The sequence below is a fragment of the Lepidochelys olivacea genome (assembly GCF_965140295.1).
Source record: "Lepidochelys olivacea isolate rLepOli2 genome assembly, chromosome: 2".
Lineage (NCBI taxonomy): Eukaryota > Metazoa > Chordata > Testudines > Cheloniidae > Lepidochelys > Lepidochelys olivacea.
Genome location: NC_140412.1, coordinates 2,030,313 through 2,047,445, shown reverse-complemented (window position 1 = coordinate 2,047,445; position 17,133 = coordinate 2,030,313). Strand labels below are relative to the sequence as shown.

General features: G+C 48.7%; 1 protein-coding gene across 3 annotated transcripts in view; it reads right to left on the bottom strand.

Moving 5' to 3' along the window:
* The window catches only part of LOC311516072 (uncharacterized protein), a 109,188-nt gene that overhangs the window by 4,483 nt on the left and 87,572 nt on the right, over positions 1-17,133 (bottom strand). For 2 of the 3 annotated variants that reach the window (XM_084619715.1, XM_084619716.1), the window contains exons 24-29: positions 16,395-16,428; positions 15,424-15,564; positions 14,666-14,865; positions 13,335-13,570; positions 4,354-4,507; positions 3,849-3,897 (exon numbers count right to left, since the gene is read on the bottom strand). In XM_084619715.1, the coding sequence (XP_084475841.1) occupies positions 3,849-3,897; positions 4,354-4,507; positions 13,335-13,570; positions 14,666-14,865; positions 15,424-15,564; positions 16,395-16,428 (814 nt within the window). The remainder of the gene's footprint in view (positions 1-3,848; positions 3,898-4,353; positions 4,508-13,334; positions 13,571-14,665; positions 14,866-15,423; positions 15,565-16,394; positions 16,429-17,133) is intronic. The other variant, XM_084619717.1, reaches the window with a different exon arrangement.

The window sequence follows — 17,133 nt, the reverse complement described above, 5'->3', positions numbered from 1 at the left end:
AGTTGTAGGTTGGGTGAAGACTGAGTAGCCGTCAACCAGGAATTGGAAGGCGTTAATTGATGTCAAATGCACACACTGGAAACAGAGATAGCCCCAGATTCTTCAGGGAAAGAAGGTAGTCTAAGAGTAGGAATGTCCAAATCCTCTGGGGTTATGTGCCGAAGTTGGCACCGGACAAAAAATCTCTTCCATTTAGGCCCACAACACTGTCTCGTGGGGAGTTTTCTGCTATTACGGAGTACGGATTGTAGCTCCTTGGAGCACGATTCCTCTAAGCTCGTCATCCTTCCCAATACCAGGCTGTTAGAAGGATGCTGGGTTAGGATAGTTGATCCTACCTCTGTTCTGTGTTAGAAGGTTTGGAAATGGATGGATATGCATGCCCGGGAACACTGACATCTGAAGGATGCTAGTGAACCAGAACTGCCTCAGCCGGTAGGATGCCATGAGAATCACCAACACACTGTCCTCCTTGATTTTCTTTAGGACTCAGGGCAAAAGGGTGGCGGGGTGGGAAGGCATACATCAGCAGCTCCAAACACTGAACCAGGAAAGAATCCCCTCTGGAAACGTGACCCCAAGCTGCTTGGGAATATTAGGTCGGGCATTTCTTGTTGTCCTTGGGCATGAAGAGATCCCATAATGGGAATCCCCACTGGAAGATGTTTTGTACCACCAAGTTGTGTAGTTCCCACTTGTGGTCCTGCGGAAGCTTGTGAGTGGAATCCTGGGCTTCCTCCAGAAGAATCTGAAGAGACTCTGGAATTCACACCTTGAAATTGCTTGTAGTCATTGGGTAGTGATGATGTGGCTGGTATCACCACCTCATCAGGGAATGTGGAAGAGTGCTGCATGGGGGTTGAGCCATTCTGTCTGCTTGGGTTGATCTTCCTCACAGTACTTATGAGGGAGCTGAGGATACTCCCTTTGCAGTGATCCTTGTGTAGACGCCTGCAGAGATCCCTTTAAGTCAGGCGGTCTGCAGTAGGGATCCCAGGAACTCCAATGTCCAGGGGATGGGATCATAATAAGGAAGTGGTGACAAAGGGGAGGGTACCAGGAGAGTCTGGAGCCCCTATCTTGGCAAAAATTTACTCCTGGGGAAATTCCGCGCCACTGCAGGTGCGCATAATTAATGAGCCGTGCATACTTTAATTTTGTTGCGCAGAAAAAAGCTTCTGCTGAAAAGTGGCTACAGTTCCATCTTTTGCCCACCAGAGGGTGCTGTGGCGATAGAACACAGCAGCAACTCCCAGCCAGCTAGGGAAGAGAAAGAGCCTGCCTTCTTCGCAGCACCTGCCAGGTCAGGAGCTATGGAGAGACAGAGCATGGGGCGCTGGGCGGGGGGTCAGATAGGGGCTCACAAGGGCTAGTGTGGGAGGACAGACTGGGGCAAGGGCTGAATGGGAGTGGAGGCACAGGGCGACATGGTAATGGGGGATGGGGTGCAGAGCTACATAGGGATAGGGGGTGGCTGGGTGGGGGCACAGACACATTGGGACAGGGGGAGGGGGTACAGAGCCACACAGGGACAAGGCGTGGTTGGGTGAGGGCACAGAGACACATGGGGATGGGGGAGGGGGTGCAGGGCACCATGGGGATGGGAAAAGTGGGTATCTGAGTGGAGGTGGAGGAACACATGTGGACAGGGGGTGCAAGGACACATGTGGATGGGGGGGAGTGGGTGTTTGAGTGGGGGTGGAGGGACACATGTGCCTGACTGAATGGGTGAGGCTAGGGGTCAGCCAGGCTCTACATGGGGGAAAACTCTCTAGCAGTCCCTCCTTGCCCCCCCCCCCCCGAAAAACCTGTTCCATACTTTTCCCACCCATACCCGACAACCCTCCAAGTTCACACCCAGTCTCCTTCCCAGTAATTATTTCCCTCTCCCTCAGCTTCTCCGTTACCCCTTACTCCCCGCAGACTTTGCACTGCTTCTGTGGGAGGTGCAGGAAATATGGTTCTGTATTGTAGTTTAAATCAATTATTACTCAGAGTTCTGTATTAATATGCCTAGTAAGGAATCTTTTTGCCAAAAAACATTTTCTGAATCTTTTTTGTTGTCTGTATTGTTACAGAACACACTTGTTGACAAATATTTTGAAATAAATGACCAAAAATAATTGAAACTGGTGTGATTATATTGTGTTATTTTGACAAATAAAATATGCAGAATTTGAAAATATCGTGCACAGAATTTTAAAATTTTTGTTACAGAATTTTTAGGCACAGAATTTCCCCAGGAGTAAACATTGCTTCTTGAAGCAGGTAGAGGGACACTGACTCAGTCTCTATCTCACCAGAAGAATAGGATTCTTCAGACTCCACGGATAAAGCCATTGACAATACTGGCAAATGGTGCCTCAAAAGGTATGGGTATCTCCTTATAGATCACTGGTTCCACAAGTATCAGCAACTCTGTGTTGGAATAAAAGCCAGATCCTCCAGGACAGTGAGCCCAGGTCTACCAGAAGGAGAGCGGGAGGGATTGCTACCTCCCAGTGGAGCTGACAGTAGTGATTTAAGTTGGGTGCTAGACGATGGAACCACCAAGTCCCTTTTGGTGCTGTGGTGCAGTGCCGACAGTGCAGCCGGTGCTCACTCCCTCCTGTTTCCAGTACTGGGGCTGGTCCTGCCCCTTCCACAGCTGGCTGCTTAGGGCTGCTCTTGGCCCTCAGTATTGACAGATCAGCCCCTGGGTCCCAGTGAGCTCCGAACATACCAATACTGGGATGTGATTTGGAAGGTGGAGGAGAAGTGATTCTCTTTTCAGAGGCCTTATGAGCGGACCTTTCCTGTTTCTGATGGGGTGTTTGATCTTACCCTCCTCCTGTCTCTTGTCAGCGTTCTCAGGCTTGGTATCAGACGATCCAGAGCTGGAGTGTGTCAGCCTGAAAGGCCATTATTAGGGAACTGCTGACGACGCACGAGGGGGTCTGTGTTTGTGCGTGACAGAGAGAGAGAGGGACGTGGGATTGGACTGGGGCTTCATTGACTGCTCCATTAGGGTATCTTTGAAGCTGAAATTCATGGGATTGCCATGTTCAAGGTGAAAGTGAACAGCAAATATTGCACATGGAGAGAACGTGGGAGTCTCCAAGGCAATATAAAGCTAGAGGTAGGTCATGCAGGATTTAAAGCCTGGGATCTTAGGCATCCTGAGAACCCTAAATGTTATGGAGGAGAGACATGGGGGGAAAACACAGACCACAAAACACTAACAAAATTAACTACTAAAATACTAGAACTAGCTATTTAAGAAAACTATTTACACCCCCTTGCCCCCCCCAGATTTTTTTTAGCAGGAATGGTAGCAAAAGCTGCAGACAATGAGGAGTTCGGTCTCAGACCGTAAGCTGTAGAAAGGAATTTGAGAGGCAGTCAAGCCACACCTCCCCTTATGCCCTCGATTCGGAGCCCCAGGACACACAAGATGCAGGCACAGACCAATGGATGCTGCTAGTAAGAATTTTCCAGTCTCAGGCACATGGAGCACACGCGCACATAGGGACCGTCACTCAAAGAACCACACACTCGTCCATACACCTAACCAAACACATTCAGAAACAGAGTGGGGTCCTCTGAAATAGATCACTGAGAAGGCAACAAGCCAGTTAAGATTCAGAATGCAACCACCCTTATCAATATGGAAGCAAGGCTCACAGAGATGACAAGTCCAATATAGTTTGCCTTGATCAGAGCAGACATGCTGAGATATGTATGCCCCACAGGCTGCATCTCTTAATTGACTGTAGGCTGCAAAGGTGGTGAAGTTCCTGGTTGGGCACATTTTGGGTGTCCCTTGCCTAGCAAGGACACAGTAACCATTAACAGTTGCCTTTGCTTACCAGCTGCACTTGGAATGGTAAACAGATCGCTTTCATCCTTCACAGTTACCTGAGGAAATAAACAAGAGTTAAAGTTCAGTATACACCCAACTATATGAGCTCCCATGTCTCTCACCCTTCTCTTTACCAGCCACCACAGAAGTGGTTCATTTTTAATTAGCTGCTCAACTATGGCCTATCAGACTCCAATAAATCAGAGAGGGCTGGGACCTATGTTTGCAAGGAAAGAGAAAGCCCTCAAGGTGGTGTTATAAAATAGAAGGGATGCCCAGGGCTCTGACAAGGAAACGAAGCTCTCATGTGGGAAGGCATAAGATGCTCTCAGCAGTAAAGATGCATGGAACTATGTTCCTAGTTAAGGATGAAATCCTCCAGACCAAAGTCAGTGTTCATAGTACTGCACAAGGTTCCAGTTGCATAACTCCCATGAAAACCACAGCCCAGCTGATGGGACTGTCATTGCCCCCCCACAACAGCTGTAACACTCTCCTAGCAGGCTGCTTACATGAGAACTGGATGGTGCCTCAGACATGGACATTCCTGGAAAGGAGGTTGTATTCAACTCGTAAAACGCAGGTGCACACTCTCTGCTTGCGTTCTGCAGGTGACTTGCCATGGACTGTCTGGCTGAGACTACCAGTCTGCCAGGAATGTGTTGGCTGAATTAGAGAAAAAAATATCAAGGAGGGGTATTTAAACAGCAGAAGGCTGAGAGAGATTAAAATAGAGGTCACATCACCGCTAATTTGATACCCACTGGAAACATAGGCCTTGTCTACACTACACAGTTTTGTCGGCAAAACAGTGGAGGGGTACACACTACAGTGAAACTTTTGGCGGCAAAACTCTCGTTTTGCCGAAAACCACCTTGACGAGAGGCGTAGAGATTTTTGTGGCAAAGTTAGAGTTATGAAGCGTCAGGGTAGACACTGTGTTCACCTGGCCTCCAGGAAGGATCCCACAGTGCCCACCGTGACCAGTCTGCTCACTATTTTGAACTCCACAGCCCTGCATCCAGCTACACAGGCATGTGCTCCTCCCCTTCCAAAGCTCCAGGAACTGTGGAAATTCCTCAGTGTACAGAGCTCACATAGCTAAGGCCCCCTTGAGCACTACAGCAGCAAACACACTCCTGCCTAGACTACAGGGGAGGGGTAGATCATCTTGGTCTGTAGGCAGACGAGGCTGTGGGAGAATTCAGAGGGAATCTCAGAATCATTAATGTGGAATCCTGCTCTCCTCTGCACTAGGAACACAGTGGCAGGTAGGTAGGGTGGAGGGCGGGAGAGACACTGCTGTGCAGAGCTGGGGTTGATGGCGGGTGGTGTATCCCCCTCCCTCTGCCTCAGGATTAGTTGCTTCTGGCTGCTCTCTGAACTTAAAAGAGACCACATGCTGACACTCACTCTCCCCCAACACACGCACTGTCTCTCTCTTCCCCCCCGCCCCATCACACACACTCCCCCGCTCCTGTCCCCCACTTCAGATGAAAAGCAGCTGGCAACCTAATAGGATGCCCATGGAAGGATGGGATTGAGAAACCTGCCCCATGTGATGGTGTACCTGCCCCATGAAGCACTGAAAATCCTTCTCAAAGCATCCTGCGGCCAGTTGCACAGTGGGATAGCTACCCACAAAGCACTGCTCTCTGTCTCAATGCAAGAGCTGCTAGTGTGGATGTACTCTGCCGACACAGGGAACATAGTGTTGCCACAAAACAGCAGTTTAATTAAAGCGGTGGTGTATGTTGGCATAACTTGCGTCGACAAAACTCTGTGGCATAGACAAGGCCTCAGAAGAAGGACAAAGGTGCAGCGATACCCTGGTGATGCGCCAGAGAAAACCCTAAGAGAGAAAGCAATGAGCCTGAATAGCCTCTTATATTTATTCTGGACAATAAATTTAAATTTAGATTTTCTGGATGTGAAACAAAGACCTTAACTGGAAGAGGTTCTTCATTTACAAAGAGAGGCTGTAGAGACATTGTACTGTAACATTCGGGGCCAAAGCAGTATAATTAATACCAGCTCACAGTAAAAGAGGACTTGTCAAACAAACTTGGTTTTTTTTTTATTTTTGCCTTTTTACTTTCTACTGTCTTCTGCATATTCCCATCTGCAGGGATTTAGCCAGCAATACTAAGAATGTGGATTCTAGCTGGAGAGAGATTGGACAATTGCCATCCCAAAGTAAGCACCCTCCACAGATGCCAAGTCGATGATATTCCTGAGTAAGCCTGTGTACTCAACTCCAAGGAGCTGTATGGAAGTCCTGTGAAGGCAGGGCACTAATACAGCCTTTGCCCTAATGGAATAAGCCCAATCTTCTCAGGAAAAAATGGTTACTCACCTTCTTGCAACTGTTGTTCTTCGACATGTGACGTTCACACCCATTCCAACCAGGTGCACGTGCGCTTTGCACATGACAGCCAGAAGATTTTCCCCTTAGCAGTATCTGGAGGGTTGGCCTGGGCGTCCCCTGGAGTCATGCCTTCATGGCGCCCAATATACGGCCCTGCCGACTTGATACCCGCCTCAGTTCCTTCTTCCCAGCGACTCAGACAGCAGGGTAGGTGGGTGGGTATTGGGAGGGACATGAGCACCACATCCTGAAGAACAGTTACGAGAAGGTGAGTAACCGGTTTTTCTCCTTCGAGTGCTTGTTCATGTCCATTCCAGTCAGGTGACTCCCAAGCTCAAGTTCAGGAGGTGGGGTTGGAGCTGTCCACTGATTGGAGCACGGCTCTACCAAAGGCCACGCTGTCTCAGGCCTGCTGGGCGATTGCATCATGCGCGGTGAAAGTGTGTATGGAGGACCATGTCGCTGCTCTGCAAATTTCTTGGGTGGAAACGTGAGCCAGGAACGCCGTTGAAGAGGCCTGAACCCTGGTGGAGGGGCAGCAACACCTACCAGGTTATAGCACTCATTATGCAGGATGTGATCCATGATGAAATCCACTGAGGAGAGACAGGAAGACCCTTCATTCTGTCCACCACAGCCACGAAGAGTTGGATGGACTTTAGGAACAGTTTTGTTCTCTTGATATAAAAGGCTAGCGCTCTGCAGACATCCAGTGAGCGACGTCTCTGTTCCCTACCACTTGAGTGCGGCTTAGGACAGAACACTGGGAGGAAGATGTCCGGGTTGATGTGAAAATGGGAGACAACCTTCGGGAGGAAAGCCTGGTGAGGCCTGAGCAGCACCTTGTCCTTATAGAACACAGTGTAGCGAGGCTCTGATATTAGTGCCCTGAGCTCAGACACCCTCCTGGCTGAGGTTATCACTACCAGAAACGCCACCTTGTATGTGAGAGAGAGAGCGAGAGAGCGCGAGCGAGCAGGGAACACGTCGTCAGTGGTTCAAAGTGTGGACCCATCAGTTTGGAAAGGACCAAGTTAAGGTCCCAAGGCAGGATCGGCTGTCTGACCTGTGGATATAGCCTGTTGAGTCCTTTCAGAAAATGACAAACCATAGTTGGCGAAGATCGACCATCCCTCTGCACCTGGATGGAAGGCTGAAATGGCAGCCAGGTGAATCCTTATGGACGACATGGACAGTCCCTGCTGTTTGAGATGGAGGAGGTAGTCCAATATAAGCGGTAAAGAGTCGAGGATGAATGATGCTGTGTCATCCAGATTTAAAATCTCTTCCACTTGGCAAGGTAGGCAGCCCTGGTGGAGGGTTTCCTACTGCCAAGGAGGACTTGTCTAACCTGGTCCGAGCAGGCAAGCTCCACTGGGTTCAGCCATGGAGCTTCCATGCCGTGAGGTGCGGCAACTCGAGGTTTGGGTACTGAAGGCGGCTGTGGTCCTGAGTTATTAAGTCCGGGAAGAACGGAAAGGTGACTGGGGCTTCCATGGACATTTCCAGGAGTGATATGTACCAGTGTTGGCAGGGCCAGGCTGGAGCTATCAATATCACCAAAGCTTGATCCCTCCGTATCTTGAGGAACACCTTGTGAACGAGCGGAACTACGTACAGGAGATGGTCTCCCCACAGGAAGAGGAATGCGTCCACTATGGAGACCGGACTGTGGTTCCGGAAGGAGCAGAACTGCTGACATTTCCTGTTGAGATATGTGGCAAAGAGGTCTGTCTGGGGAAAGCCCCACCGTTGGAAGATGGAGTTCGCACATCCGGGCGTAGGCACCACTCGTGGCTGTAGAACAACCTCCTGAGGTAGTCCGCCAACTAGTTCTGTGCTCCAGTCTAGGTACGATGCTTGCAGGTGGACTGAATGCTCTACACCGAAGTCCCACAGCATGAGGGCTTCCTGGCACAGGGGAGAAGAGCGTGCACCCATTTGTTGATATAAAACATTGCTGTGGTGTGTCTGTCATAACTGATACACATCTCCCTGTTAGGTGGGCTCGGAAAGTCTGGCATGCCAGGCGCACCACTCTCAGGTCTCTGACATTGGATGTGGAGAGCCAGTTCCACCTGAGACCAGAGGCCTTGCGTCCTGAGGTCTCCCAGAGGTGCTCCCCAGCCCCAGTCTGATGTGTCAGTCACCAGTGAGAGAGTTGGCTGGGGGCGGGCGAAGGGAACCCCAGCACACCACCTTTGGGTCTAGCCACCACAGAAGATAGTCGAGGACAAGGTGAGGCAGAGTCATGACCCTGTCCAAACTGTCCTGAACTGGCCGATACACCGAGGCCAGCCACCACAGGAGCGGCCGCAGTCTGAGCCCGGCGTGTTGCACCACACAGGTGCACGCTGACACAGGTCTCAGGAGTCCGAGGCAATTCCGTGCTGTGGAGGTGGGAAACTGCCTGAGACTCTGAATGTCATCGCCCATGGCCTGGGTTGAGTCCAGCACTGCCCCTATAAACTCTATCCACTGAACGGGGGACAGAGTCAACTTCCCCGTGTTCAGGAGAAGGCCCAGTGCGTTGAATGTTGCCGTGATGAATTCGACTTGTGCCTCCACTAGGGCCCTGGAGCGGCCCTTGATCAGCCAGTCGTCGAGGTACGGGAACACCTGTACCTGGCGCCTGCGCAGTAACGCGGCTGCGATGCCGTGCACTTGGTAAATACTTGAGGCACCGCTGACAGACTGAAAGGGAGGACTGAACTGGTAGTGGTTGTTGCTCACCACAAACCTGAGGTATTTCCTGTGGGACGCAGTTATTGCTATATGAAAGTAGGCGTCCTTCAAGTCTAGTGCAGCATACCAGTCCCATGGATCCAAAGAAGGGATGATGGAGGCCAACAAGACCATGCGGAATTTGAGTTTCTTCATGAACTTGTTGAGTTTGCACAGGTCTAGAATAGGCCTTAGCCCACCTTTGGCTTTTGGTATTAGGAAATACCGGGAATAAAAACCCCTCTCCCTGTAGTCCTGAGGAACCTCTTCCACTGCTCCCAGTGAGAGGAGTGTTTGCACCTCTTGGATAAGGAGTTGCTCGTGAGAGGGGTCCCTGAAGAGGGACGGGGTAGGGGAGTGAAAGGGCAGGAGGGCCAAGAATTGGAGTGAATATCCCCTTTCTACTGTGCAGAGCACCCAACAGTCCAACGTAATGCGAGCACACACAGGGTAGAAAGGGGATAGATGGGACGAAAAGGTAAGGTGGGATGGAGCCAGTCTCTGCACTGTTGTGTCGCCCCAAAGCACACCTTCAAAAGGCCTGCTTCTGGCCTGAGGAGGGTTTAGGCTAGTCAGAGCCCTGGCTGGACGAGGGATGAGGTCTCTTTCTCGAGTTCCTGTTCCTCGGGGGGGGGAGGGGGAGTGAAGAGAGGAAGCCTGAAGTGCTTCCTCTGGGTCGCAGGCATGTGGAGGCCCAACAGCCTCAGGGTGGCCTGAGAGTCCTTGAGGCTGTGCAGACGCGAGTCAGTCTTTTCTGAAAACTGACTGACCTTCAAAAGGGAGATCCTGACTTGTCTGCTGCACCATATATGGTAGGCCCGAGAGCTGCATCCAGGAACTCCTCATGGCCACCCCTGTAGCCACTGTACAGGAGACTGCGTCCAACGCCACCCACAGGGACACAAGGGAGATCAATTTGCCCTCCTCCTCTAGTGCGGAGAACTCCGCACAAGAGTCAGAAGGCAGAAGTTCAAAGAACTTTTGCATAGTCCTACAGGTGTTAAAAGTGTATCTGCTAACCACCGCCTGATGGTTAGCAATACGGAGCTACAACCCCAAGTCGAGTATATTTTCCTCCCCCAAAAGGTCCAATTTCTTGGCCTCATGATTCTTGGGAGAAAGTCCCTGGTAGCCCTGCTGCTCACGCTGGTTAGCAGCATCAACGACCAGGGAGTTCGGTTGGGGGTGGGTGTACAAATGTTTCATACCCATGTGAGGGAACAATATACCTCCGCTCGTATCTTTTGGAGGTTGGCGGCAGTGAGGAAGGGGTCTGCTACAGAGTCTTGGTGACATCGCTAATTGTTTTGATCAGTGGCAGCATGATTCGGGGTGGCCCAGGAGGGGAGAGAATATCAATTACTGGATCAGTTTTCTCCACCACCTCCTCCGTTTTGATATTCAGGTTCTGGTCCACCTGTCTCACTCAGCAGCTGCTGAAGGACCCTAAGGTCCTCTAAGGCCGGAGCAGTTGAGGTACCCTCCACCGCCTCGTCCGACGACTAGGATGAGAAGGTGGCGGGAACTGGATTCTGTTCACTGCCCTCAGCCCCTCTGGAGTCCTGCGGGGCAAGGAGCAATGGCACTGTGGACAGCGCTGGGATCGGGGGCCAGGGACGACGCCGAGGACAGTGCAGCAGCTGACACTGTTGTTGGCTGAGGCCATCGACACCGATCTGGAACCCTGGCTTTGATGATAGGCCCAGGGTGTCCAGAAGGGCCACTGAGGAGCCTGCCACTAGCCTGGCCACGGCGCCAGGTAGGGATGTCGATTGCACCGAGAGCAGGATCTTCTGCTCCTACTAAAATGCAAAGACTCTACTTCCGATTCCAAGGTCTCTGACTGAAAGGACCAGGGAGGAACGGAGCCTCTTAGTGCCAGGGATTGGTGCCAAGTTGGGGACCAGAGCAGCTCTCCTGCATGGCCCCCAGTGCCGCAGGCTGATGCAATGGGGATGGCCTCATGGCAGACATCATCGCCGGCTTGCCCACAGAATGTATAGGGCCTGGTATCTGTGCCGGTGACCTCTCCCTCCTAGGAGACAAAGGCAGAGCCGTGAGTACTAACAGGTCCGCTGCTGCCTTGAATGCCTCTGGCGTGGAGGGGAACTGCATGTCCTCATAGCAGCAGGCCGGTGAGCGATGTGGGTCCGGACTCAACTGGACCCCTCCTGGGGCAGGAGTTGATGGGATCCCAGCCAATTGAGCACCCAATGGGGGCTTGCTGGTTAAATGGTCCTTGGATCTAGCTGGGGAGCGCCTCTGTCTGCCTTTTTCTTTTTATGGGGCACCACGGAGCGAGAGCAGTGCCTTACCGATGCCTGCCTGTGGGTGGAGCCATGGCGGTGCTGAGGGTCTGTAACTGAATCCTTCCTCAGTGCCGGCGTGCTGCACACCAAGGATGCGACTCTCGAGGCCAGGTCCGGCGTGGGGTTCCGACTGTGGCCGAAGTGCTGCCTCCATAAGTAAGACTTGGAGTCACTGCTCTCTGTCCTTAAGGGTCCTGGGGCGGAAACTCTTACAGATTTTACAGCGGTTCCTGAGATGCCCCTTGCCAAGACACTTAAGGCACAAGTTTGGGTCGCTTCTTGGCATAAACGTGCCACAGTCTGAGCACAGTTTAAAGCCTGGGGACCAAGGCATAGCCCACTGCCTGAGAAAACACGTTGGGGGGAAAAACCCCCCGCAAAGGAAACTTATAAAAAAAGCTAACTATAAACTACTCTTCTGCAAAAATCTAACTATGTACACGAAGAGAGATATTGCGATGCATGTGTTTGCCGAGGCAAGAGCGGTAGGGAGTTCCAGCTAGCCGCACAGGCAGTAAGAAGGAATTATTGGGGAAGGGGAGATGGTGTTGGGTTGGCAAGGCACTATATTGGGCACCATGAAAGCACGACTCCAGGGGGCACCCAGGCCGACCCTACTGATACGGGAAAAATCTTATGGTTGCTGTGCACGCAGCACACGCATACCTGATTGGAATTGACATGAACAAGCACTCGAAGAAAAACTAGAGCTTTAGCTGAAGTGCAGCAGATCTATCCCCAAAACGCTTCCATCCAGATCTTAATGACAGCTTGTATCGAAACCTACAGGCAATCCAGGACAGAAGCAGCCCTGGCACGGAAGGACTTCCTCCAGCTTGAGGACAGCTAGTTGGAGTCCTGGGGCAGCACTGGAAGAACAGGAGGAGCCGTCAGCATAGAAGATGATGGAACGAAGGTCCTGGAGCCAGTCATTTGACCCAAGACCTATCTGTGTTTCCTTGTTGTCTTTAAGAAAGCCTGCCAAATGAGGGAACACCCCAGAGCTCTACTTTCTCTTGCCTGAAGGCAGAAGAACCAACTCTTGGCCCAACTGCATTATATCACAAAGACTGGGCAGCTTGCGGGAACTGCACTAAAATGGAATATCGTGGGTTAGCTGGGAAGACACTGTCTTAGGCGATGTCTACACAGCAGCTGGGAGAGGGTTTCGCAGAGCAGGCAGGCAGACACACGCTAGCACTGCTCAGGCTGGCATGCTAAGAATAGCAGTTCAGCCACAGGAGGCTGCCCAGGCTACTGCCTGAACACAATCCCACCTGACCCTCTGGTTTGGCGAGCTAATCCCAGTCATCCCAGCCACGCTGCTATTCTTAGTGCACGAGCCTGAGCAGAACGAGTGCGTCTGTCTAGCCGTGCTGGGAAGCGCCCTCCCAGCTGCCAGGTAGCTATCGCCTTAGGCAATCAACTTCTACAAGAAAATAAACTGGATTGTGTTATTAATCTATTCCTCTCTTCATAAGACAATAACCGAGTAAACAGAAGTATAACATTTTAGGTGGATGAAACCAGTTTTTCAAGTTAACACAATTTTTTTCTTTAATAAGGGTGCAGAATCAAGAAGGGACAGAGGAGACAGGCTCATCTTTTCCCCTTGCACCAACGAGGGCTCTACAGCCATGAGTCACAGTGTACTGAGAGTGCCTATTGGGAGGTAGGAGGTAAATCTCCACATGGTTCCCACACGGAAAGACTATAGGGAACTACACTTTAAGGGGCAGACGAAAAGTGGAGGGCTGGATTGGCTGAGCAACCAGTAATGAGAGTTTTCCAGCTTTGAAGCCTATACACTTTAAAATATCCCATTTTAATTGTATTTACATTTTGTCACCAAGTCTCTCTTCTGAGCTTGGCTTTTGCAGGGCACATTTCAATCTTGAGCTGAAATTTTTGTACAGACTTTTGAGCTTCTAAAAATGTGATTTTCTGACAGGGCCTGCTCAGTATTTACACTGTAGCTGAGACAGGGGGTCAAGTATGATAGTGTGCTGCAATATCTGCTGATGCTGTTGAGACCTTTCACTGAAAGTACTGCTATGTGAGCAGTGAAGCCCCGAGATCACCATGCAGTTACCTCGGTAAATGGAACCCAGCAGGCTCCACTTCTGGGCTTTGTTCTATGGTTTTGCCTTTGTGCTTCTTCTCCGGCTGTGACTGGATCTCTCCGCCTCCTCTCTTTCTGCCATATGAATACAACTTCACACCAGGGAGCAGGGGCTGCTGTGCAATGGTGAAGACGGTTGGTTGATCTGATGGCGAACTGGAAGGTGAGACCTCAAGAGTCTTTTCTTCATCATCATATTTTAAGTCCTAGGGAAGAGAAAAAAAATTAAATACTTGCTAAACTGAAAGTACTAAAATGCAGCCTGCAGCAACCTTAACTTTTGCATTCTTAACCATGCATCTCTAAGGCTTTCTTAACGTATTTTGTATGGAATTTCCACGGGTTCTCTCTTTGGTTTAAAAAAAGAATATGGATGATTTTTTTTTTCCCCAGAATTCAGCGAAAACACAGCAAGAGTTCCAGGAGCACTAAACAAGATGAATAGCAGCTGAGCCCGCAACAGTTTACAATTCAACAGTATGCAGCTTGATACCTGCATACGCATGCACAGCATGGCCGCCTTTTGCTGCACGCTTTATAAAAACAATGAGACGATGAATGCAGAAGTCTACTGCAAAAACAGTACAAATATTTCAAAGGCTCGTAAGTCAGTTAAATTACAAAGCTTTTGTTTAAAGACTTTCCAAAAATAATTCACCATCAGATAGAGATCAACCCTCAATAATTTCAACTCAAGAGATTAGGATTCCTGAAAGATGAGTGACTAAACACCATGAAAGAATATTTTATCTCCATCATCACAAGATTCAAATCAAATGAGAATTCCTGCAGGTGGGATATCATCCAACAGCTGGCAGGGGCAGAGATCCATGATCAAACTGTGGATGTTAGAGTGGTTACATTCAAGAGTCTCCCAGAAGCGAAGCCTTGCAAGAACAGCACAGAAAGCTTGTTGTGGTGGCTAGCTAAACTAAAGGCACAAATACACTATGGGAGTTTGTAGTTAAGTCATGCATGTCTGTCTGATTAGGAAGTAGGCCTGATAGATAAATACGAAAAAAAAAACCAACCCAAAAAAACAAAAATCATTGTAAGACAGTGAGAATTCACTGTGTCACTAGAACTAGATTCTACTTGAGGTTGAAGAATCTGTTCAAGAGTAGGTGATCTATTAACATGTAGGGGAAGCCCCCAGTCTTCCAGAACAATTCTTCAGGACTGGCTGACTCATCTGTGGAGCTCAAGTATCTGATAATACCAGCATTCCCAGCAAACAGCCTCTAACTCATTCTCTCTTTGGAAACAAGCTTGTTTTCTGATAGTCACCCTGAAATTCCCACCTCTAGCATGCAGAACTCATGATGGCTCACTTTGACAGTGTAATACACTCCCAGCGATTCCAGTTTCTCTCTTCCCTGCTGCAGATTTAGTTCCCGGAACCACGGTATGCCCCCATGTCTTGCCGATATGAATTCTACCAAGCTATGGAAAGATGACGGGTCCTGGGGCTTGTCCAGGATAATGAGCACCTCCTGGTTACCTAGGTATAAAGACAGTACAATTAAACTACATTACATAGCACAACATAAACTAATCTCAGAAGTGTGAAGGAGCTTCTTCTATCACTCCCCCCACTTCCTACTAGCTGTTGTTTCTAGGAATCCAATATGTTCCGAGGTAGTCTCAGGATGTTTATATGGTTTATGTAGCACAGCGATACTAGGTCTATGGAGTAACTCAAATTAGCATACATACTGCTCCATACAGAAGACACAGCAGGAGATCTTCAAAGAAACTTCTGCTGGCTCCACACATCATGATGATAATGACAGATAGAAAAAGCTAATGTGGGTGTATGTGTGGTTTCCCGCTTAGGGCAGGGAAGACAAGGCACACCTATCACTGCAAAACACATTAGCCGATTGTAGAGGTTCAGACTCTAAATTATAATATATGGTACATTTGTCTGGTGGAGGTGAGGGAAGATATGGAAAACAAACATTTTACAAACAAAAAGCCCTTCAATAGTTCACAGGTTTATCTAGGTTGTTTTTCAAGACATCACCACCACCTGGGAAGCATTCCCATTTCCACTCACTTGGGTTGGATGCCTGGGCTCCCAATCTGGAGTAAATGTTCTTGGCAAACTCAGGAGAGACATGAAGGATCAAATAATACAGGTGGAAGCAACATTCGCAAAGATACACGCTGCTGAATGGAAGAGTCATGGTGGTATGATCTTTGGAGGAAGAAAGATGAGAATTTAAAAGTATGCTCACATTTATGCTCCTATGATAGCCAAACTGTACTCAGTGTTTCAAAATCTCTGAACGTAATATGGTGCCACAGCCAAAGGATGGTGCTGTCACTGCTCTATTTATATTATGTGCTTTGTCCAGGTGGAAAGAGAATATCCTCATGTCAAAAACCTACTTAAGCCTCCCACATGAGAGATTAACTATCTGTTCATTTAATATTCTAAAATGAAGTCTAATTTTAAAGTGTACAAAGAAAAAACCCTCAATGGAGAATGGCAGTGGGTATTAAACACTGTAATGACTAACTCCTTGAAGTCAGTGACCAGGAGCTTTCTCAGAGCATCAATGCAATCTGCCGGGCTGGGAACTCCTGGTTACTAAGATTTACCTACAGGGTATCCCCAAGGTGCACCAAGCCCTAAAATGGTGTGTAGGAAAAAAAGTGGCATGAAGTTCTAGTCTCTGTCTCTTCTGAGAGTACAGATGGAGAAGTAACAGGAATATTTCCAGCTGTGCCAGAAAAAGTGTGAATGGATTCAGTGAGACCAATGATTCTAAAAGTCAATCATTCTGATCCAATTCATACTGCCCATGGAATGTCCCCACACTAGAGGGACCTTGCTTCTGTGTGCTGAGTCCAATGCTTCATAGCCAAGGCAGAAGCAATGGTCAAAACAGTTTCTTTCTTGGGAGTTTTAAATACCAACTTCAAGGGATTGAAGAAAACCTCTCTTTTCTGCAGTTTATACATGGGGGGGGTGGTGGAAAAGAGAGGGCATGCACAAAGTTAAAAATGATGTAGGCTACTGACCTGTCATAGTGACAGCGACTTCTTGCACAGATATCTTAAAAATACAAGAGACAGATTTGTTAGGTGATAACTTATTGATTGGCAAATAGAACAGTGAGAAAAGACATTTAAAATCAAGGTTCGTGGCTGTCTTTCATTTTACAGTATTGACCCCCAAATGGAAATCTAAGATATTTTCATAGAGAAGCCCTGAAATGGACGACAGGCTTTGCTTTCTCCTGAAGATCAGTTTTTGAATTTATTTTACTAATAGCCTCTATGAGTTAATAAAGTACACTGCAACTGAGAACTGGATAACACATTTTGCAGTTAAAATATTTCATTTAGAAACTGTTAAGGATGTAAATATATGATACAATTTTATTAGTTTTAGAAAAAAAAACCCTCATGTTTCAATTTCCAGATTTTCATCATTCAGATCCCCCAAACAACTTTATCACTAACTCTATAATTCCACCAACCATTGCTGAGTAAACCCAGGGTTTACTCAGCAATATAGATACAGAAGATGCAAATGGTAAATATGGCAGGCGACCAGCTTGGCTTAATGGTGAAATCCTAGCGGATCTTAAACATAAAAAAGAAGCTTACAAGAAGTGGAAGGTTGGACATATGACCAGGGAAGAGTATAAAAATATTGCTCGGGCATGTAGGAATGATATCATGAGGGCCAAATCGCACCTGGAGCTGCAGCTAGCCAGAGATGTCAAGAGTAACAAGAAGGGTTTCTTCAGGTATG